General features: G+C 43.7%; 1 protein-coding gene across 1 annotated transcript in view; it reads right to left on the bottom strand.

Moving 5' to 3' along the window:
* SPNS3 (SPNS lysolipid transporter 3, sphingosine-1-phosphate (putative)) overlaps positions 1-20,714 on the bottom strand; it is a 47,055-nt gene that overhangs the window by 11,842 nt on the left and 14,499 nt on the right. The window contains exons 7-9 of the mRNA XM_074974436.1: positions 17,952-18,104; positions 11,341-11,530; positions 4,481-4,546 (exon numbers count right to left, since the gene is read on the bottom strand). Of these exons, the coding sequence (XP_074830537.1) occupies positions 4,481-4,546; positions 11,341-11,530; positions 17,952-18,104 (409 nt within the window). The remainder of the gene's footprint in view (positions 1-4,480; positions 4,547-11,340; positions 11,531-17,951; positions 18,105-20,714) is intronic.

Consider the following 20,714-nt stretch of genomic DNA (forward strand, 5'->3'; position numbering starts at 1 on the left):
ATTGCCTCAAACAAAACCTGGCTTCATCATCAATTTCTCCTCCTAGTGCAAACAACCGGCAAGGCCCCACATTTGACTAGCCACTTGGGTCAAAACCGTAAGATGTCTTTTACTCTTTGGGTCCTAGAAACATGGCCATGGCTACAGTAACTAACATGTTCAACACCCCTTGTGTCTGGCAATTTGGGAAGCTGGACTCCTGCCAGAAGTATTGTGTGTCTTTATGTACCTGGCTATCTGCTATAGAAGAATATATATTATTAAGGATACTGGGCTAGATGGATCCTTGGTCTGACCCAGTATGGCTCTTTAGGGTGAGAAAGTTCATTCTCGATGGCCCAAGAGGTCTTTGGCCTATCTGGAAAGACTATCAAGGTGGCAGTTGGTGCTTAGTGGCTTTTGGGGAAGGATCCTTTTCTCCAGGGACAGAGACCAAAAAGATTGCCAGCACACAACTATAAATCGGTGGATAACATGGTGCCATGCTATAGTGAGTAAGGCACTGGAGTGGAGTCGAGAGACTTGGGTTGTATTGCTGACTCCGTTTCCCATCTCTACAAGCGACTAATGATGCCAACTATACACTGAATGATATAGAGATGAAAAGTATTAAGAATTATTGAACAAGCATCCCAGAAATTGAAAACTTTGTAGCCCAATTCAATACCTTGCACCCATTCAGTTCCACTGATGCTGCAGTCACTCAGCTGAAGAGATTTTCAATATCCAGAATTACAAGGAGTGAATGGAGTGGGTCTGCTAGGAGAAGTAGTCAACAAGAATGAAGAGGTGAGATAAGGTTGATCTTATGGTTTCACTCATATATAACATTAAGTGTTGTACAATTGTGCAGTTCATTCTGTCAGAGTCTGACTGGACATGATGCTTGCTAATGAAATGGGAACTGCGTGGAGCACTCTTCCTCTTACTAGCATATAATGCAATATGGCATTTGTCAGGAACAGAACAAACCAAGCACCCCCACACAACGGCTTCTGAATCATGTGCCATAATATCCTGCTTATCAAAGGACATGTCCTAGACACCCACTCATTCTCACTGATTCCAGTGGCAGCCTGCAAGTCATCTGCTGGGAGATCCCGTCAGGATTCCTTGTCAGATAGGCAAGGTGCCCCAAACAAATGTCTTAATTTACAGGGCCTGTCCTGCTCGCCCTGATGATTTTACAGAGACAGCCTCTTGCTAATTGGCTACATGGAGGAGTGGCCAACTAGCCAAGCAGATGAAACTGACAGACTGGCCATGCACATACACTGCAACCAGAGAATGGCAACCAGGCAGATGTACTTGTGCTGGATGTACTCCAGCTAGTTCACTAACAATACAAGTGTGGACGCTGCAGTATGTGCTTCAGTGCTGGCTGCACAAGACTGAGTACGCTCCCAGGAGAGCTGCCATTCACACTCCCATCTGTGACACACACAGATGTACCCATATACCTCATGAGCCACTTCCAAACCAGACAAGCTGACCCATCCCAACCCAAAGCCTCCAGCCAAGGCATCTTCCTCACCCTGAGCTGCCGAAGACCTCCTGTGCACACACTGACACCTCACAAGTAAATGTGCTCTTCCCTGGGCTGCCTTCTTCCCTCATCACTGTTGTCTTGGTTGTTCACTTTGGTAACCAGACTCATACACATGGAGACTCCATCTACAACCTCTCTCGAAGAGAGCCACAAAGGAGCTTGGCATCTCTCCATTCACACACGTTATTTTGGCTATGGTTGTACATTAGTTCTCTTCGTGTTTAGTGCTGGGGGGAAGGGGCACAGAGGGGCTACATTCAATACAACTTAATTCAATAGCCACAAAAGAGCTTTATCATTCAGCCAGCATCTTCCTTTGTCTGCAGCTCCACAGGTTGCAGGATAAATAAAGCCTGGAGATATTTTCTAGATAGCAACACCACTTGGGGAGAAAAAAAAGCCACTTTCATGGCAAAATAAGAACAGCCATTCCCAAGTCCAGCTGTATTATTAGCAACTGTCTGAACAATACAAATGACAATACATATATATAAAAAAAAAAGATTAAATGTTTACTGTGTTGCTCTGCAGCTAAGATGATAGCATCAGTACACTGAACCCACATGGCTTTTCAATGCAATGGATACAATTCCTAAGTTATAGAGTCCTTGAGTGAGCAAAGACACAACAAGTGATCTAAGTGAAGATTGGTGTAACCAGGAAAATGAGAATTACTGAAGTTTACAATTTAGGATTACATCACAAAGCATTCTCAGAAAATAGCTTACCACACTTTGCCCTGATGGGCATTTAGTCACTCTGCACTGGCAAGTGAGAAAATTAAAAGGTTTGGACCTGACTGGTATAGGGTCACCTTCTATCACGACAAAGAGTGTATCAAAGTTGTGACGTGCTTGGTCTTTTGAGTTTTTAAACTAGCTTTCTAGTTTGACCTACTGCATAATAGAATAGGCCGTAGAAGTTTACCCAGTAGGAAGGTGTAATTGTGCACTCATTGTGTACGTGAACTCCTCTATAGAGTAGAAATGTTAGCAGACAGTCCCTGCTAAAGAACAGAGTCACAATGACAGCTTCCAGTGCTGGAAAGAAGATGTCAATATTGAGAGGGGAATTCAGCAAGTTGTTATTGAATAGGCAGAGAAAGGAAGGACTGACTGACTGACTGAACGAACCGACAGAAGGGTCACCTGAAGGCAAGCTGTCAAGGTTCCTTCCCCACTCTGAACTCTAGGGTACAGATGTGGGGACCTGCACGAAAGACCCTCTAAGCTTATTCTTACCAACTTAGGTTAAAAACTTCCTCAAGGTACAAACTTTGCCTTGTCCTTGAACCCTATGCTGCCACCACCAAGCATGTTAAACAAAGAACAGGGAAAGAGCCCACTTGGAGATGTCTTCCCCCAAAATATCCCCCCAAGCCCTACACCCCCTTTCCTGGGGAAGGCTTGATAAAAATCCTCACCAATTTGCATAGGTGAACACAGACCCAAACCCTTGGATCTTAAGAACAATGAAAAAGCAATCAAGTTCTTAAAAGAAGAATTTTAATTAAAGAAAAAGTAAAAGAATCACCTCTGTAAAATCAGGATGGTAAATACCTTACAGGGTAATCAGATTCAAAACATAGAGAATCCCTCTAGGCAAAACCTTAAGTTACAAAAAGACACAAAAACCAGGAATATACATCCCATTCAGCACAGCTATTTTACCAGCCATTAAACAAAAGAAAATCTAACGCATTTCTAGCTAGATTGCTTACTAACTTTTTACAGGAGTTCTGAAGAGCATTCCTGATCTGTTCTCGGCAAAAGCAACACACAGACAGACCCTTTGTTACCCCCCCCCACCTCCAGCTTTGAAAGCATCTTGTCTCTTCATTGGTCATTTTGGTCAGGTGCCAGCGAGGTTATCTTAGCCTCTTAACCCTTTACAAGTGAAAGGGTTTTGCCTCTGGCCAGGAGGGATTTTATAGTTCTGTACACAGAAAGGTGGTTACCCTTCCCTTTATATTTATGGCACAAGCGCTGATGGGACAGGTGTCCATCAGGACACTGACTGACAGCATTAGTGATAACAAAAGTATATTATTAATCACACTGGATTAGGCAGCAATCATCTTCCCTATCTCCACCACAGCTACTGTCCCAAGATCATGCACACTCCAAATCCATGACAAGAATGATGCCCAAGTCCCACCATTGTGTCTAAGCTAGTATCTCCACATGGCAGCAGCATGGCAGTAAAGCCATTGTTCTGAGGGGCTTTCAGGTTCATGCTGCAAGTGAATTTATTCTCACTGAGCATGCCCCTTCATTTACACCTTCAGTAGAGATCACTAATGACAGCATAATGTCCATCCAAAACACTGGTATTCGCTGCTAGAACACTTTTACCCCTTCCAGAGAGTTACGGTCTCAAAATGTTAAATAGCTGGGGTTAAAATTACAAAGCAAGTGACTCCATCTCATTTCACCACTCTGTCAATTATCAGCAAATTCCTCTATTCCCCAAAACAGTGCACACAGCTTTCAGCGTTTACAGATCAAATTAATAAACAGTGCCACATTTCCAAAGTGTTAGGAAAACAGCGAAGTTCACTACACTACTGGAGGTTCCAGTAGTGACACCGCAAGCCAAGGAGAGTAACGATGCATATTTCATCAGACTTCCCTAATAAGCAATTTTCTTTAGAAAACAGTGATTTAAAGATGTTGAGTTTTCCCCACTTGGATCTCTTATTCAAAGCCATTTCAGCACAAACATAAAACATTTGAATATGGGCAGTGAAATGGAGTCTATTACTGGTGCAGGCCAACTTTTAGTGTTAATGGGGTACCAATTATGGTATTCTTGGGAGGAGTCAAAAGGCTTAGTAGGAGAAGCAGGTACTTTGAGTACACAGATTTGAGAACAGAATTAAAATTATCAGCACAAACCATACAACAGCAGGAAGAATGAACTTGAACTTACCAGTAGTATGTCAGCCACAATGGCCCAGTTTAAGGCTAAAAAAAATTCTCCAAGTGCAATAAAAATCTGAAAAAACATAAACAAAATGAACCATAGTAGTTCTGTTTGACAGATTGACTTTCTGTACCATAAAGTGGCTAGGTGAGTTCACTGAAGTGTAATTATACTTTGCTATGGTAATGAGAGGTGCTGTACATGAAAATCTCTTTACAAACCTTAACTAAACATCCTAACACCGCCAGAGATAAATGCAAATAGTCTCATTTTAAAGATGGGGAAATGGAGGCACACAGAGTAAGTGACTCGCCAAACATCACATCTTGTCAGTAACAGAGTCAGGGACAGGAGTCATGAGTCCTCACTCCCAATCCCCACACACATAAAACATAAGGGGCAGGTGTAGGTGTAGCAGATGGGAGCAAGCATTTCAGAACCCAGTTTAAAAAAAAAATCAAACCAATAGCACGGAGGAACTCCCCACAGTCAGATGAGTTTTAAAATGAGCTCTACGAGGTTCTTTTGGCCAGGTTTCTAAATGAAACCAACAGGATGACTCTGTGCAGGCAAAGTTCAAGTACTGCACTCAGAGGGCTCATCCCAAGAGGAGGCTAGACACAGCCAGCCCAGATTCCTTGGATCACATGCCTCTTATGGTGCCCTGTAGGATTCCCTAATTCACCACAGATGGGCCACACCACACTTCCCACCATGGCTGGGTCCCTAATAAATCTTACATCTGTGGTCTTGGAAACCCTCTCCCTGCTAGTCCCTAGATATGGGTTTAAATCAGGTTGTGTGGACCAAACCGCATCTGATGGAAACACCACAAGATTAAAAAGTTAACCTGTAATAAACTATCAATCCTGAGCAATTTCAGAAGGCAGTATCCGACTTTAGTGACAGTGGCCACAGTTATGCACTAAGTACAGTAAGCTAAATCCGTGGTGCTCAACCTTCCCAGACTACTCTACCCCTTTCAGGAGTCTGATTTGTCTTCCGTACCCCAAGTTTCACCTCACTTAAAAACTACTTGCTTACAAAATCAGACATAAAAATACAAGTGTCAGAGCACATTATTACTGAAAAATTGCTTACTTTCTCATTTTTATCATATCATTATAAAATAAATCAACAGGAATATAAACATTGTACTACATTTCAGCGTAAAGTATATAAAGCAGTATAAACAAGTCATTGTCTGTATGAAATTTTAGTTAGTACTGACTTTGCTAGTGCTTTTTATGTAGCCTATTGTAAAACTAGGCAACTATCTAGGTGTGTTGATTTACCCCTTGGAAGACCTCTGTGTACGCCCAGGGACACATGTACCTCTGGTTGAGAACCATTGACACAGGCGCTGACTCCGTCGGTGCTCCAGCCCTCTAGCTCCTGCCCTCGCCCCAGCGCCTCCCGGCCACTGGCCACTCTGCCAATCAACTTCTCCTCCTCCCTCCCCCTTCCAGCCCCTCCCGCCTGCTGCAATCAGCTGTTTCGCAGCGAGCGCTGGGGGGGAGGGGAGTGGGGGGTGCACTCGGGGGAGGGGGCAGAACTGGGTGGGAAGAGGCTGGACAGTCCTAACTGATCATGTGCTAGACAAGTCCCTTCCTTCCTCTCTTTTACTGGTGCCATGAAAATTCAACTGGATCATTGTTTGTAATTTGGTACTTCAGAATCACTGCAGATTGAGGGAGCGGATTTCAGTCCTGGAAAGGGACTTTCTGCAAGTGTTTGCATGAAGTTGAGTCCTGCTGTGCAGCTTAAGCTTTATGCAAATCCATCCATCCTACAGCAGGTTATAAGAGGCAGTGTGGATTCAAGTGACAGAGAGAAGAGACGGAAAGAAAGGGGAGATTTATGGAAACATGGAAAGAAAGTAGCAGATCTTTTGGATCTAGAAGAAGTGTGTGTTTGTGTAGCAATTACAACCAAAGGACTGAAAGAGTCCAGAACTCTTCCTGGACACTACTAACACACTATGGCCTTCAGCAACTCACTTATCCCTCTTTTATAGAAGTAGCAGGTTAATACTACACATCTCCCTTATAGGGGACTCATGATGCTTTGCATTTGTAAAATAATTTGAGATTCTGGGATGAAAGGCAGTATAGTAGGACAAGGCATTATAAAATGTACATGCACCAAAAAAAAAAAAAAAAAAAAAAAGAGGACATGTGGAGCATGTTTGTCGTACAGAAATAGAATAACTTTAAACCGTAAAATCTAGTGTTAAAATCCAAGTGACAATAGGTCTAGACACTTCTTCCAGCACAAGGACGTGCCAAACAAGGTGCTGAGAAAGAGGGCCAAATTCATCACAGGGAAGTCAAAGATGAATTGGGCCCAGAGTATTACAAGTGGTGGGATTGACATGAGCTGGAACAGCAGAGAAACCGGGATAAAGAGTTACAGCATGCTACAGCAAAGGCCCCAGGCCCTACAGCTCCACACAATTCCACTAGAGTAGTTTAGATCATTATTAAATACCTTGTACTAGTCCATATTATCAGATCTATTTAGTTCTGGTCGTATGAGTGATTCCATCTTGGCCTAACAGAGTTCATTTTTAAGGTCTCATGCAGAGGATAGTTTTAGCTCAGAGTGGAAAAATATTAACTCCCCCCCCCCCCAGCTTTGGGATGCAACACCTACAGCTGCAGTGTCCCGTCGTAGCTGTTCTCTGTTCTTGAACTAGCACCAATTTTATTTTCCCACCTATGATATAAATGCACCTCAGGTTTCCTCACCATCCAGCTGTGCACAAGAGTATCGAGAGATTCTGTGTGTGTTCCTTTTCCCTGGATCAGGGAAAAAGATCCTGGAAGCCGTTTACTCACACAGAGAAGCCACACACAATGCATTATTTATGTGCACCCTGCTATTTCTGCCATTCCCCAGTGCAGCCTAAGACCTCTCAAATCACTACTCTAAATTAATATGGGGAATGGCTCTGTTAGAGCTACAGACAATCTTGTCTGTTTTGTGGCAAGTCAGCTCTCATCTGTTAATAAGTGTAATGGTTTGGAATGTCTGTCCAAAACAACAGGGAAGCCCAGCTACGGTACTGTTCAGACCACAGAGTCAGCTGAGGTCCTAGATACAGTACTAGGAGACAGCCATTAGTTACATTGGAATGGTTATAAGATTCCACAGTAACAGGGTTATTATTTTATTAGGATTATTGCTGTGAATGAGGTATTTGTATTCTTATATAGCCCCTGTAAAGTAGACTGAATGCTGAACTATGATATTTAAACATGAAATGAGATTCAAGAATGCCCTGCTATAGGTCAGTCACGTATCTTGTAACATATTATTACACAAATAATCTTCCATGATTTCTTCAAACTGACTAATAAATACACTGCAACAATGGCTTGCGAAGCTAGATCATATCTGCCTGTCATACATAATAGACTAGATTTATCCCTTCTGCAACAACTGAAGTCAAGGGAGTTGCACCAAGAATGCACATTTGGTCCATTATTTAAGTCTTAATGATGGTTCCCTCCTTGCCTCAAATACATTATGTTTTACATTAGTGGCCCTAAATACTGCATATTTAGTACAGCTGTAGTGTTTGGGCAAGAACCATGTGTACTGTATCAAAGGAGATTTGTATCACTTTCTTTTCCCCCATTTTTAAGCCCCCTTTCTTCCCCGCCCCCCCCAACCCTCCCTGCCAGATTCCAGCACTATGCCCACTCCAATTGTCTATTTCTTTTCCCTGTTTCCCTTCCCAGTCCCTGACAAATGAGCAATTTAAAGCCTGATGGTAGTTTACATGGCACACTGGCTACAATTTCTATTTGAAGGTACCGTCAGCTTTGAAGAAAAGACTTATATCAGCCCTGGAGGTTTGTGAACAGGAACAGCAACATGGTGAGCATCTGTATCTCTGGGGTTCCCTATAACCACCCTAGAAAAAACTAAATCCCCTGTGATTTTTTTCCTGAAGAAATTTGGAAAGGTATTTTAAGGGCAGCCAACATGCTGTTACATTGTCAAATGAAAAATAAAATAGATGAAGGAATCAAGTTTGTATGAAATCAGTTCCAGCAAGACCTATCTAGGGAAGAGTCAGAGTAGCAATTAATGGGCTGGTTTAAGGAAAACATGGTGCCTTTTTCCTAAACCAAGTAAAAGAGTCACTTGGGCAAGAAGCAGACATCACATGTAACCAAGAAAGTCTAATTGCAGGCCACAGGTACTAATCCCACTGGATCGCAGCAGTCGGTGGCTAAGAAGAGAGGAACTGCAGGTTGGCTCAAAATTTGGCTTCACTGGGGCAAACTCAGTGCTAAGGTCAATGGAGGTGCACCCATTTAAATCCAGTTTGAATTCAGCCCTCATTGTAATCTGGCTCCTGATAAATAGCTAAAATTCAAACATAAAAATGTATCAAGGCACTAAGGAGACAGTACTCGCTGCTACAGCCAAGTATACTCCTCTCCTATCAGCATAAGGAAATTTACAGCTTTGGATGGTGGAATAGATTCAGACAGGTGATCCAAACCAAACCACATCCTGAGATGGAACAAAATTCAGACACCGTTGTTGCAATTTGCACCACCTGCACAAAAACTAATTCTGAAATTAAGAATTGCTGAACTATGCACACGGAAAGCAGAGGAAAGAGACTGTTCTAATGGCATCTCCAATCCAGCTGTCACAGAGAAATACTGAAAAAGTCTTGAAATACTTCCATTTCAACTTCCACAAGAGGTTTCTTGTAAGTTTGGATAGACAACACAAGGCTGATGTTCACCCACCAGCTACATACAGCCAAAGCACCATTCATAATTTATTCAGATATGGACAGAGGAATACAGCAAGCACTCTTAAGAAATTCTGTGAAGTGTGCAGTTTTTGCCTCAGTCGCTTTTCTATACTGTAAGGTATAGACTACTTTGCTGGCCTCCATGTGGCTGAATTAACACTGACAGGAAAGCCAGCTTCTTTGCCTGCTTCCTACACCATGGAACGCTCCAACTCAGTGGGATCTTTGAGTCAGATGCACCAGCTGGCAATCCACCCCAATTCTCACACCATTATGACTTATGCCAGATGGAGTTTGAAAGAAAAAAACAGCATAGTGGGTGCTGGGAAGGGGAACAGTTAGGCAGCTGTAGTTGTAAGAATCAGAAGAAACAGGCGGCAAGACTACACAGACCTCAATAAAATAAATAAATACATAAATAATATTATATTCTTCTATCTATATAGAGAAACTGCAGCATTTAAAGACCCACTGGCCTGTGTCTGCGGGGGCGGGTGGGAGAGAGAAGGGAGAAATTATGGCTGTCCATATCCCACTCTGGGATTTCCTCCCAAATCCTGAGGACAGAGTGCTGGATGCCAACCTCTATTCAAAGGAGGATTCTGCCACTATATTTTGGAGGGGATGATGGTATGTTCCTCCACCCTTTAAAACTAAGAGATTTTTGTGTGAAAAAAGTTTTTCATTCATGAAGATTTTCATCTCATGCTGCTTGGTTGTCATTTGATGTCTCATGCAACAACTAGGGAACAGGAGCTGACAAACTCCTTTGAGCAAATGAATTTTCATCCAACCATCCATAGTCAGAAATAGGGGCTGGGAAGGGGGAGAAGCACTATGATAGGCTGGCAGAATCATCTATGAGGTTGGTTAAAGTTAGTGGAATATGCAGTTATGATTGTGTGCTGCACCTTTAGGTGTAAAAATGTCTGCTCGAGGCAGAACTGTAAACGGATTTGAGACAGAGGCTCTTACAAAGAGAAAGCACACAGATTCTCAAGACAGTTATATTCTCTGCCATTTACCTCCGCATACCTGAATCTTTTTTTTTTTAAAGTCAAGTCCACATTTTGCTCTGTGCGAGTGAAAAATTCATCTGCTTTCCCCCTTAAGTGTCAGTGGGATTTTAGATTGCTGAAGAGGTAAAAGGAAAACCTTTTTGAACAAAAGCTATTTTTAGAAGAGAAAGCACTGTGAAAGCACCCTTTTTTGCAGTGAAGTGTTGATTACTGTAATTAACTTTACATGGATCCTATTATTTATGTTAATTCTGGTAATAGTGAATCTAGAGTCATTGGAGAGGGCTTGGGATTCCTTTCATAGCTGTTAACGGATTATTGCTAAAATAAGGTTTGCATTCAGTTCATCCTCATGCGGAGTTCCTGCAGCTACTGATCTCTCTTGTTATGTTTCTGCATTCCTCTTTACCGAGAAACACTTCTGGATACATCTCCACAGGTCTAAGAAAAGCAGCTAGTGATTTTGGGCACCCAACTTGCTGACTAAATTCTTCTTACCAGGAACTCTGTTTATTGTACAGTGCCAAGCACAATGTAATCTTTAAGTGTTCTGGGAGAGAAGAGAAATAGTACCATACATGGCAGATTCATTTAAATAAACACCAAGTTAGGACTTTGAGTTTGTGCCTAAATATACCTTTGGAAACCTGGGGCAGTCAAACCATGCCCAGATAAAGGTGCACTGTAGTCTTTTAGCAAGTGGCCATACTAGGTTGAATAAACTTACTACACTTTCAGTACAAAGATGCAGTGCATGGAGGTTATAAGTCCCGGTCTGCATTGTCCCCTTTTCCATAGGTGGTCTGGCTGTTCATATTAAAAGGGGAGCTCCGCACGATGGGGCGGGTAGTCCCTAGGCTACACCTCGGAAGTAGAGACTGCAACCACAGATCAGGTTAGAGCCCTCTGTGCAGCACTTGGCCTGTGGGCTACATAGTGGCATGAGCCATTGCAAGCTGTTAATTAAATTCCTTCAACTAGACCATTCTGAGGACCACCCTGCAACCCACCCATGCAATCTTACAAAACCATCTATCAAGGCTACACAGTTTATCGACACTTACGTAGGTAGCAAGGATGCTCTGCTCGGCCAGCATGATAGACAGATAGAGACATGGGGCGGAGGAGAACATGCCCACGGCACAGATAAGAGGGTCGGCCTTAGTGTTTATCTTCTTATATCTTCTTGCAACTCCTGCCCCGGTGAGGACACCAACAATTCCCGTCCCGATAGTAATTGCTCCAAATATTAGGCTGGCAGTAAAGGAAAGGAATGGGATGAGTAGGGCAATAAAGGCACATAAAGGGAGAAGAATCAGTCCATGTGTCTGTCATTAGTTTGTGACCTCAGCTTCTCTTGTATGTTTCAGAGAGAAGTTTCAAGCTTCTTTTCTCACCACCACCCCTTTTTTTTTTTTTTGGTGTTTATTGCACAAAGCAGAGAAGGATTTTAATGGAGAAATCAAATCTGGGCTCCATTTTACCCAAGTCCTCCAGGGCTAAATACATGCTTAGTTGGAAATCAATGTTGTGTCCACCAAAGCAGTGATGTGCCCTGCCACAGAGCAGGTGTTATCACCTGTGCCAGAGGAAGGGAGATTAACAACCCACTGGGTGCTCAGTCAGTAGGAGCTGCCTTAGAGAGCCATAGAGTCAGAGGAGTTTCCAGCCATCTTGGCCATACCTATGAACTAAGCTACTCCCTCGCCCCCATTACAGATGGGGTAGCTTTGTACCAGTCTGCTCTCTTGGAAGAGATCCCATCACATGGGATCATACTGGTAGAACCCATCATAACCCTCAAATTAATCTGGCTCACATGGGACACTTCGCCCACTGCTGGATACAGCCCTTCTTTACATGACAGCTCAGGGCAGACTGAACAGGTATCCAGTTGGAACTACACAAAATATTTTCACAATGTAGAATTTCAAATGCCATTCAGTTTTGTTTCATGTGCCTGTGAAAGCTGAAGGCTCCTCAGAGGAACAGCCAGTTTGTCTTCTTGAAAGCAAGACTTATCTTGACTTCCAGTGGGACTTTTGTAAACCCTTTCCTCTATCCCAGATGAGATTCTGATGACAAAAATAAACTTCCCTGTGATAAATAAGATTTTGGTGTCCCTGACTCGCAGAAGCTACTAGATCGCACGCCCTGGTTCTCATGGGTGACTTTAATTTTCCTGATATTTGCTGGGAGAGCAATACAGCGGTGCATAGACAATCCAGGAAGTTTTTGGAAAGCGTAGGGGACAATTTCCTGGTGCAAGTGCTAGACGAGCCAACTAGGCGGGGAGCTTTTCTTGACCTGCTGCTCACAAACAGGGAAGAATTAGTGGGGGAAGCAAAAGTGGATGGGAATCTGGGAGGCAGTGACCATGAGATGGTCGAGTTCGGGATCCTGACACAGGGAAGAAAGGTAAGCAGCAGGATACGGACCCTGGACTTCAGGAAAGCAGACTTCGACTCCCTCAGGGAGCGGATGGGTAGGATCCCCTGGGGGACTAACATGAAGGGGAAAGGAGTCCAGGAGAGCTGGCTGTATTTCAAGGAATCCCTGTTGAGGTTACAGGGACAAACCATCCCGATGAGTCGAAAGAATAGTAAATATGGCAGGCGACCAGCTTGGCTTAATGGTGAAATCCTAGCGGATCTTAAACATAAAAAAGAAGCTCACAAGAAGTGGAAGGTTGGACATATGACCAGGGAAGAGTATAAAAATATTGCTCGGGCATGTAGGAATGAAATCAGGAGGGCCAAATCGCACCTGGAGCTGCAGCTATCAAGAGATGTCAAGAGTAACAAGAAGGGTTTCTTCAGGTATGTTGGCAACAAGAAGAAAGCCAAGGAAAGTGTGGGCCCCTTACTGAATGAGGGAGGCAACCTAGTGACAGAGGATGTGGAAAAAGCTAATGTGCTCAATGCTTTTTTTGCCTCTGTCTTCACTAACAAGGACAGCTCCCAGACTGCTGCGCTGGGCATCGCAACATGGGGAGTAGATGGCCAGCCCTCTGTAGAGAAAGAGGTGGTTAGGGACTATTTAGAAAAGCTGGACGTGCACAAGTCCATGGGGCCGGACGAGTTGCATCCGAGAGTGCTAAAGGAATTGGCGGATGTGATTGCAGAGCCATTGGCCATTATCTTTGAAAACTCGTGGCGAACGGGGGAAGTCCCAGATGACTGGGAAAAGGCTAATGTAGTGCCAATCTTTAAAAAAGGGAAGAAGGAGGATCCTGGGAACTACAGGCCAGTCAGCCTCACCTCAGTCCCCGGAAAAATCATGGAGCAGGTCCTCAAGGAATCAATCCTGAAGCACTTACACGAGAGTGAAGTGATCAGGAACAGTCAGCATGGATTCACCAAGGGAAGGTCATGCCTGACTAATCTAATCGCCTTCTATGATGAGATTACTGATTCTGTGGATGAAGGGAAAGCAGTGGATGTATTGCTTCTTGACTTTAGCAAAGCTTTTGACACGGTCTCCCACAGTATTCTTGTCAGCAAGTTAAAGAAGTATGGGCTGGATGAATGTACTATAAGGTGGGTAGAAAGTTGGCTAGATTGTCGGGCTCAACGGGTAGTGATCAATGGCTCCATGTCTAGTTGGCAGCCGGTGTCAAGTGGAGTGCCCCAGGGGTCGGTCCTGGGGCCGGTTTTGTTCAATATCTTCATAAATGATCTGGAGGATGGTGTGGATTGCACTCTCAGCAAATTTGCAGATGATACTAAACTGGGAGGAGTGGTAGATACGTTGGAGGGCAGGGATAGGATACAGAGGGACCTAGACAAATTGGAGGATTGGGCCAAAAGAAACCTGATGAGGTTCAATAAGGATAAGTGCAGGGTCCTGCACTTAGGACGGAAGAACCCAATGCACAGCTACAGACTAGGGACCGAATGGCTAGGCAGCAGTTCTGCGGAAAAGGACCTAGGGGTGACAGTGGACGAGAAGCTGGATATGAGTCAGCAGTGTGCCCTTGTTGCCAAGAAGGCCAATGGCATTTTGGGATGTATAAGTAGGGGCATAGCGAGCAGATCGAGGGATGTGATCGTTCCCCTCTATTCGACATTGGTGAGGCCTCATCTGGAGTACTGTGTCCAGTTTTGGGCCCCACACTACAAGAAGGATGTGGATAAATTGGAGAGAGTCCAGCGAAGGGCAACAAAAATGATTAGGGGTCTGGAACACATGACTTATGAGGAGAAGCTGAGGGAACTGGGATTGTTTAGTCTGCAGAAGAGAAGAATGAGGGGGGATTTGATAGCTGCTTTCAACTACCTGAGAGGTGGTTCCAAAGAGGATGGTTCTAGACTATTCTCAGTGGTAGAAGATGACAGGACAAGGAGTAATGGTCTCAAGTTGCAGTGGGGGAGGTTTAGGTTGGATATTAGGAAAAACTTTTTCACTAGGAGGGTGGTGAAACACTGGAATGCGTTACCTAGGGAGGTGGTAGAATCTCCTTCCTTAGAAGTTTTTAAGGTCAGGCTTGACAAAGCCCTGGCTGGGATGATTTGATTGGGGATTGGTCCTGCTTTGAGCAGGAGGTTGGACTGGATGGCCTCCTGAGGTCCCTTCCAACCCTGATATTCTATGATTCTATGATTGTTTAATCTATCACAGCCCTCTCGAATGAAGTGGAGACAGAAGTGTAGTGTTCAGAACACAAGAGGCTCTAAATATTTTAGCATTCTGGTAGCATGCTATGTGGCTTTAAGGGTATGTCTACTCTGCAATTAGACACCCACGGCTGGCCCATGCCAGCTGACTCGGGCTCATGGGGCTGTTTAATTGTGATGTAGATGTTCAGGCTCGGCTGGGGCCTGGGCTCTAGGACTCTGAGAGGTCAGAGGGTCCCAGGGCTTGGGCTACAGCCCAAGCCCATCTACACCACAATTAAACAGACCCTTAGCCTAGCCCAAGTCAGCTGGCATGGGCTAGCCATAGGTGTCTAATTGCAGAGTAGACATACCCTTAAAAAATGGTGCCCTTTCTTGGCTCTCCTCTAGGGCAGGGAGATCTGCACTTATACATAGCAGGCTGTGATGCCAAACAAGGACTCTGTTCTTTTAAACTGCAGCACACTGACTCTTACCATTTCTCCCAGACAGTTAGGAGGAAATTAGTTACTAATTCTACACTAAAAAGGTGAAGCAATAACTGACAGCCAACTCTATCAGGCAGAGTTCAAGTGTGCAATAGGCTTACCACTCTTCACTACTCTAGGCAACCATCACAGTTAAACAGTTCTTAGAAATGACATGGATAGAGGATCAATGGTCAGAAGATTTATTTTATACACATTTGCCCGGTACAGGCAAGTTTGAAGATCTAAGGTTACATTAGTGTTTCTGAGGGGCCCTGCAATTGTCTTTAGAGATCCCTTTTTATCCCAAAGGAGCTATGAGCTGTAGGCTAGTACTGAAACATAGCCACCCGTAAGATAGAAAAGGAGCATTTAAGACAGAAGGAGTGGAAGAGACCTTTTGGCTAAGTGCAGAAACCCATTTCTGGAGATAATTTTTTTTTTAAGACTGTCATGGGATCTTTTAGTGTTTGAAAACCCCAGGTACTTGCCTGGATACCTCAAGCACCAAATTCAGAACCTTCTGGCCTGATTCCTTGAGGTTTCTTGCATCTCACAGCCACCAGGACATGACCAGGGTTCTACTGATTTGCTTTACTTCATTCGAAACCCCCTACAGGGATGAAGAGTATGGCAAATCACTCAATCCTTGAAATATCCTGAAAGGCTAGGAATAACTTGGTTTGGGACGTCCATGACAGATCATAAGCCTGATGAGTCACACTTGCATGGAGTCTGGCAATCAGTACATAGAGGAGGAGAGGACAGGGAGATATTTTGATGCTTGTGTTGTGGAAGACAGTAGCTGGCAAGGGTGGGAGCGCAGTATTGAGTACACTCTACTATCCCTAAGTACAGAAAGCCAAGGAGGATTGTCTTTCTCCACTCTGAAGGAGGAAGGGTTCTGAGAACGTCAAAGCCAATGAAATGCCAGATCGGAATTACATCATCAGCTGCTCTGTCCTGCTGCCTTGCTGGGACACAAAGTAACAAATCCCTCCCGTCCTCCCAACACCACACATCATTTTCTGAAGGTATCTGATATTTTATCTGCATTTCAAGATCTGTAACGGAGAATTCCTCTCCAGAAGAGCTCTGCCTGCAGATAAATTATTGATTGGTGGAAATTACCTTATTTTTATATAAAAGGTTATGGTACTGTGCCAGATGAATCAAGCCTGATTCACACTGGAGTCACAGTAACTTTGCCACGTTGGCAGTTGATTCTAATACCAGAATAGTAGGAAAGGAATAGGGATGGCCACACTTTTATAAAGATCTGGACAAACTGGAGAGTCCACAGGACAGCGACAAAAATTATAAAAGGTTTCGAAAACCTGACCTATGAAGGAAGGTTAAAAAAACTGGGCATATCTAGTCCTGAGAAAAGAAGACTGAGGAGGGAGCCTGATAACAGTCTTCAAATATGTTAAGGAAAGAGGACAATGATCAGTTGTTCCCCATATCCACTGAAGGTAGGACTAAACTCCCTTAAACTCTGAATCTGAACCTCATGCTTGAACCCTTCTCCAATCAGCAACTTTTCATTACTTAGATGTTTAAATTACTTCTCCCCTCCAACCCACGTATTCTAATACTGATATAAATCTGATGTAACTGGAAAGCCCTTTAAGAGAATAAGTTTAACTGGGATGCTCCCCAAGAAGCCAAATTAAGGGCTTGTCTACAGACTGAAATTGCACAGATTTAACTAATTCAGTGTAGCAAAATCAGTGAAAGTCCTTATGGGAACACCTGTATTGGCATATTTGTGTGTAAGCCTGGCTCTAAGACTTCTACTTCTTGCAAGGGCTGCTGCTTGTCTGGGACACCCATCAGGGATTCAGTGGCATCCAAGTAGGGATGCTCTTCAGATCAAGGGCTGATACTTCTTTGTAAGGAGGGAGCCAATTCTGCAAAGCCAAACCGATTTAGTACTGTCTTCTAAGCGCTTTTTAAAGAAGTTAGTATGTTGCCCTGGATTTCCCTCCACTACAAGTCAGCTCCTTCTGGGAGAGATCAGAGCCTTTCACCAGTGGCCGATTTTAACCCTTTAGGGAGCCGGCACATTGTACACGAGCCAAGTCAAGGAATTTGAGAAGCATTTCAGGAGCAAGCCAGAATCTTCTCCTAATTAGGTGATCCATTCACTTGGGATGAGGAGCAGTCCCTTAGGGCACCCCAGTTCATTAGATTCTGTTGCAAGAAGTGTACATTAAGAGTAATTTAGTCAAGAGATTACATTGCTAATCGTAATATGCACAGTTTATCTCTTTCCTTGGATGATTTAAAGCAATTTATAGATGAATTACGCCCCATCATAAGGAGGGCATGCTGGCATTAGTTCCTGGCTCCATTACATACTACCTGTGTGACCTTGGACAAGTCAGTTATCTGACTCAGTTTGTCATCTGTAAAATGGAGCAACACATCAACACTTACGCCTTCTCAATAAGCGTTCTCAGCCCCATCCTACCCTTTGTCTTTAGGAAGAGAAAGCACATGACCGCCGTTAGCATTTAGAAACATGGAGTGTTCATATATGCATTTCCTATACCCTGTCTGATCTTTTCAGAGTGAAGTGTGTCTCACCTGGTGGAAGAATCGCATGGCTCCTGAAGGCATGGAGGTACAAGGTCATGGAATAGCTGAGCCCTGGAAAGGAACACTGGTACCCATAATCCCAGGGCTCCAGTCACAAAGGCCATGGCTGTCACACCCAATGAGGACCAGATGAAACTTGGGCTGTCACACCAAAAGAAATAAGTATTAGTGCTATGATCAATAGTTTGAAAGAATGGGACATGGGAAGGAAGGAGAAGTCCAGCCTGGATATCTAGTGTTCTAAGTAATCAACATGAATGGATTGCTTCAGAAAGCTGTTAACAATGTGAGTAACTTCCCTGTTGATTATGAAGATCTGATTACTGAAGAGATCAAATCTATATAAACTCAGAGCAGCAAGCGTTAGGCATTAATTAGTTGTGTGAACTTTTGCTTTCACAGTGTTAAAGTCCATCTTTTTCTTGGAGATTCACACAAGCATTTACTGCAGGTAGGCTGTGAAAGAAAAATGACAGTGTTGGAAGGTGGTGAAAATGTCATGACTTGCCAACAGTTTGAAAATACAGTGCACAGAGAGAGCCCTGAGTGCCTCAGGATGATTTGAAGTCTGTTTTGTTGCCAATATACACGAGCACAACAGTTTGGACGGTCCAATAGTTAAGGAAGGAGTTGAGAAGTTAAGTGTTACTGTATCTCAAAGTGTCATGAAAGTATAAATTATTTCTTAATCAGCCTACAGAGTTTTCAAGCAGAAGGGTAAGCAGTATAACAAGCTGCCTCTACTGGAAGCAATTAGAACTGTTAAACTGTTTCACAGACCCCCTAGAACGAACAGAAAGTCTACTTTAGACTAAAAGGTCAATAGGATAAGGATGACATCTTAGTGTAAGACGGTGGCTCTCAGACTACTGTACCCCTTTCAGGAGTCTGATTTGACTTGCGTACCCCAATTTTCACCTCACTTAAAAACTACTTGCTTACAAAATCAGACATAAAAATAAAAGTGTCACAGCACACAATACTACTGGAAAATTGCATACTTTCTCATTTTGTCTGTATGAAATTTTAGTTTGTACTGACTTCGCTAGTGCTTTTTATGTACTAGGCAAATATCTAGTTGAGTTGATGTATTCCCTGGAAGACCTCTGCGTACCCCCGGCAGAATGCGTACCCCTGGTTGAGAACCACTGATGTCAGATACATGTGCTATAGATGACATGTCGTAACCTCCCAGTGAGCCAGGATTAGCAACTTAGTATCTCAGCTCCTCAAGACACATGGCTCTAGCATTTGAGTTAAAGAGATCTCCCTTGATTTGCAGTAGCAGGTCCCTTATTCTTTGTGGATCAGTCAGTAGAGGCAAATAGGTCACATACATACACAGCCAGTACATGACACTAGGGGGCCACAGATCTGTTACATCACTAATGTTTGAAGAGTGACCTCCTGATGAGTAAAGCTTTGCATTGCATGCATCAGAACAACCAAGGACCTTTTGGCTCACCTAAGACAGCAGTTGCCTACAGACCACAAAAATCCTGATTTGGGTCTCAAGTGTGACTATTGTGCAGAGTGCCCATAAAGAAATGCCAGTCACCAAGTGGAGTACTGTGCTCTAGTGTCCAGCCACTACTAATGAACCACAATTCCATCCTCCCAGATGATGTAGTCACTCTATGGTGGTGAGATATGATCAAGCCTGGTTCCCAGGAAAGCAGAAGAGGTAGTTTGTCCTTAAAATAAAGGGAGCAGATAGGAATGCATTTGAAGGCAGATTACAATGTTAGTCCGGCCTGGGAGAAAGAAACTTCATGCAGGTAAACAGTGCCACCTAGTGGATAAAAGAAAAGGAGTACTTGTGGCACCTTAGAGACTAACAAATTTATTTGAGCATAAGCTTTCGTGAGCTACAGCTCACTTCATCGCATGCATTCAGTGGAAAATACAGTGGGGAGATTTATATACATAGAGAACATGAAACAATGGGTGTTACCATACACAGTGTAACGAGAGTGATCACTTAAGGTGAGCTATTACCAGCAGGCATATTTGTGTGAGCGGGGGTGGGGTGGGGGGGTGAACTTTTGTAGTGATAATCAAGGTGGGCCATTTCCAGCAGTTGACAAGAACGTCTGAGGAACGGTGGGGGGGAATAAACATGGAGAAATAGTTTTACTTTGTGTAATGACCCATCCACTCCCAGTCTTTATTCAAGCCTAAGTTAATTGTATCCAGTTTGCAAATTAATTCCAATTCAGCAGCCATTTACAACACACACTTTGCTTCTCTACAAAAGAAAAAGGACACTAAACTATCTAAACTACTACTTGCCGCAAGAGGCCACAACAGTGGTTCCCTTAACCCACCCAGCAATATTGTTAATCTATCCAACTATACTCTTAGCCCAGCAGAAGAATCTGTCCTGTCTCGAGGCCTCTCCTTCTGCCCCTCCACCCCCACGAACATGATGCAGTTCTGTGGTGACCTAGAATCCTATTTTCGACGTCTCCGACTCAAGGAATATTTCCAACTCACCTCTGAACAACATACTAACCCACAGAGACCTTCCTACCAAGACTACAAAAAGAAGGATTCTGGGTGGACTCCTCCTGAAGGTCAAAACAACAGACTGGACTTCTACATAGAGTGCTTCTGCCGAAGTGCACGGGCTGAAATTGTGGAAAAGCAGCATCACTTGCCCCATAACCTCAGCTGTGCAGAACACAATGCCATCCACAGCCTCAGAAACAACTCTGACATCATAATCAAAAAGGCTGACAAAGGAGGTGC

The sequence above is a fragment of the Natator depressus genome, chromosome 17, assembly GCF_965152275.1.
Source record: "Natator depressus isolate rNatDep1 chromosome 17, rNatDep2.hap1, whole genome shotgun sequence".
Classification (NCBI taxonomy): domain Eukaryota; kingdom Metazoa; phylum Chordata; order Testudines; family Cheloniidae; genus Natator; species Natator depressus.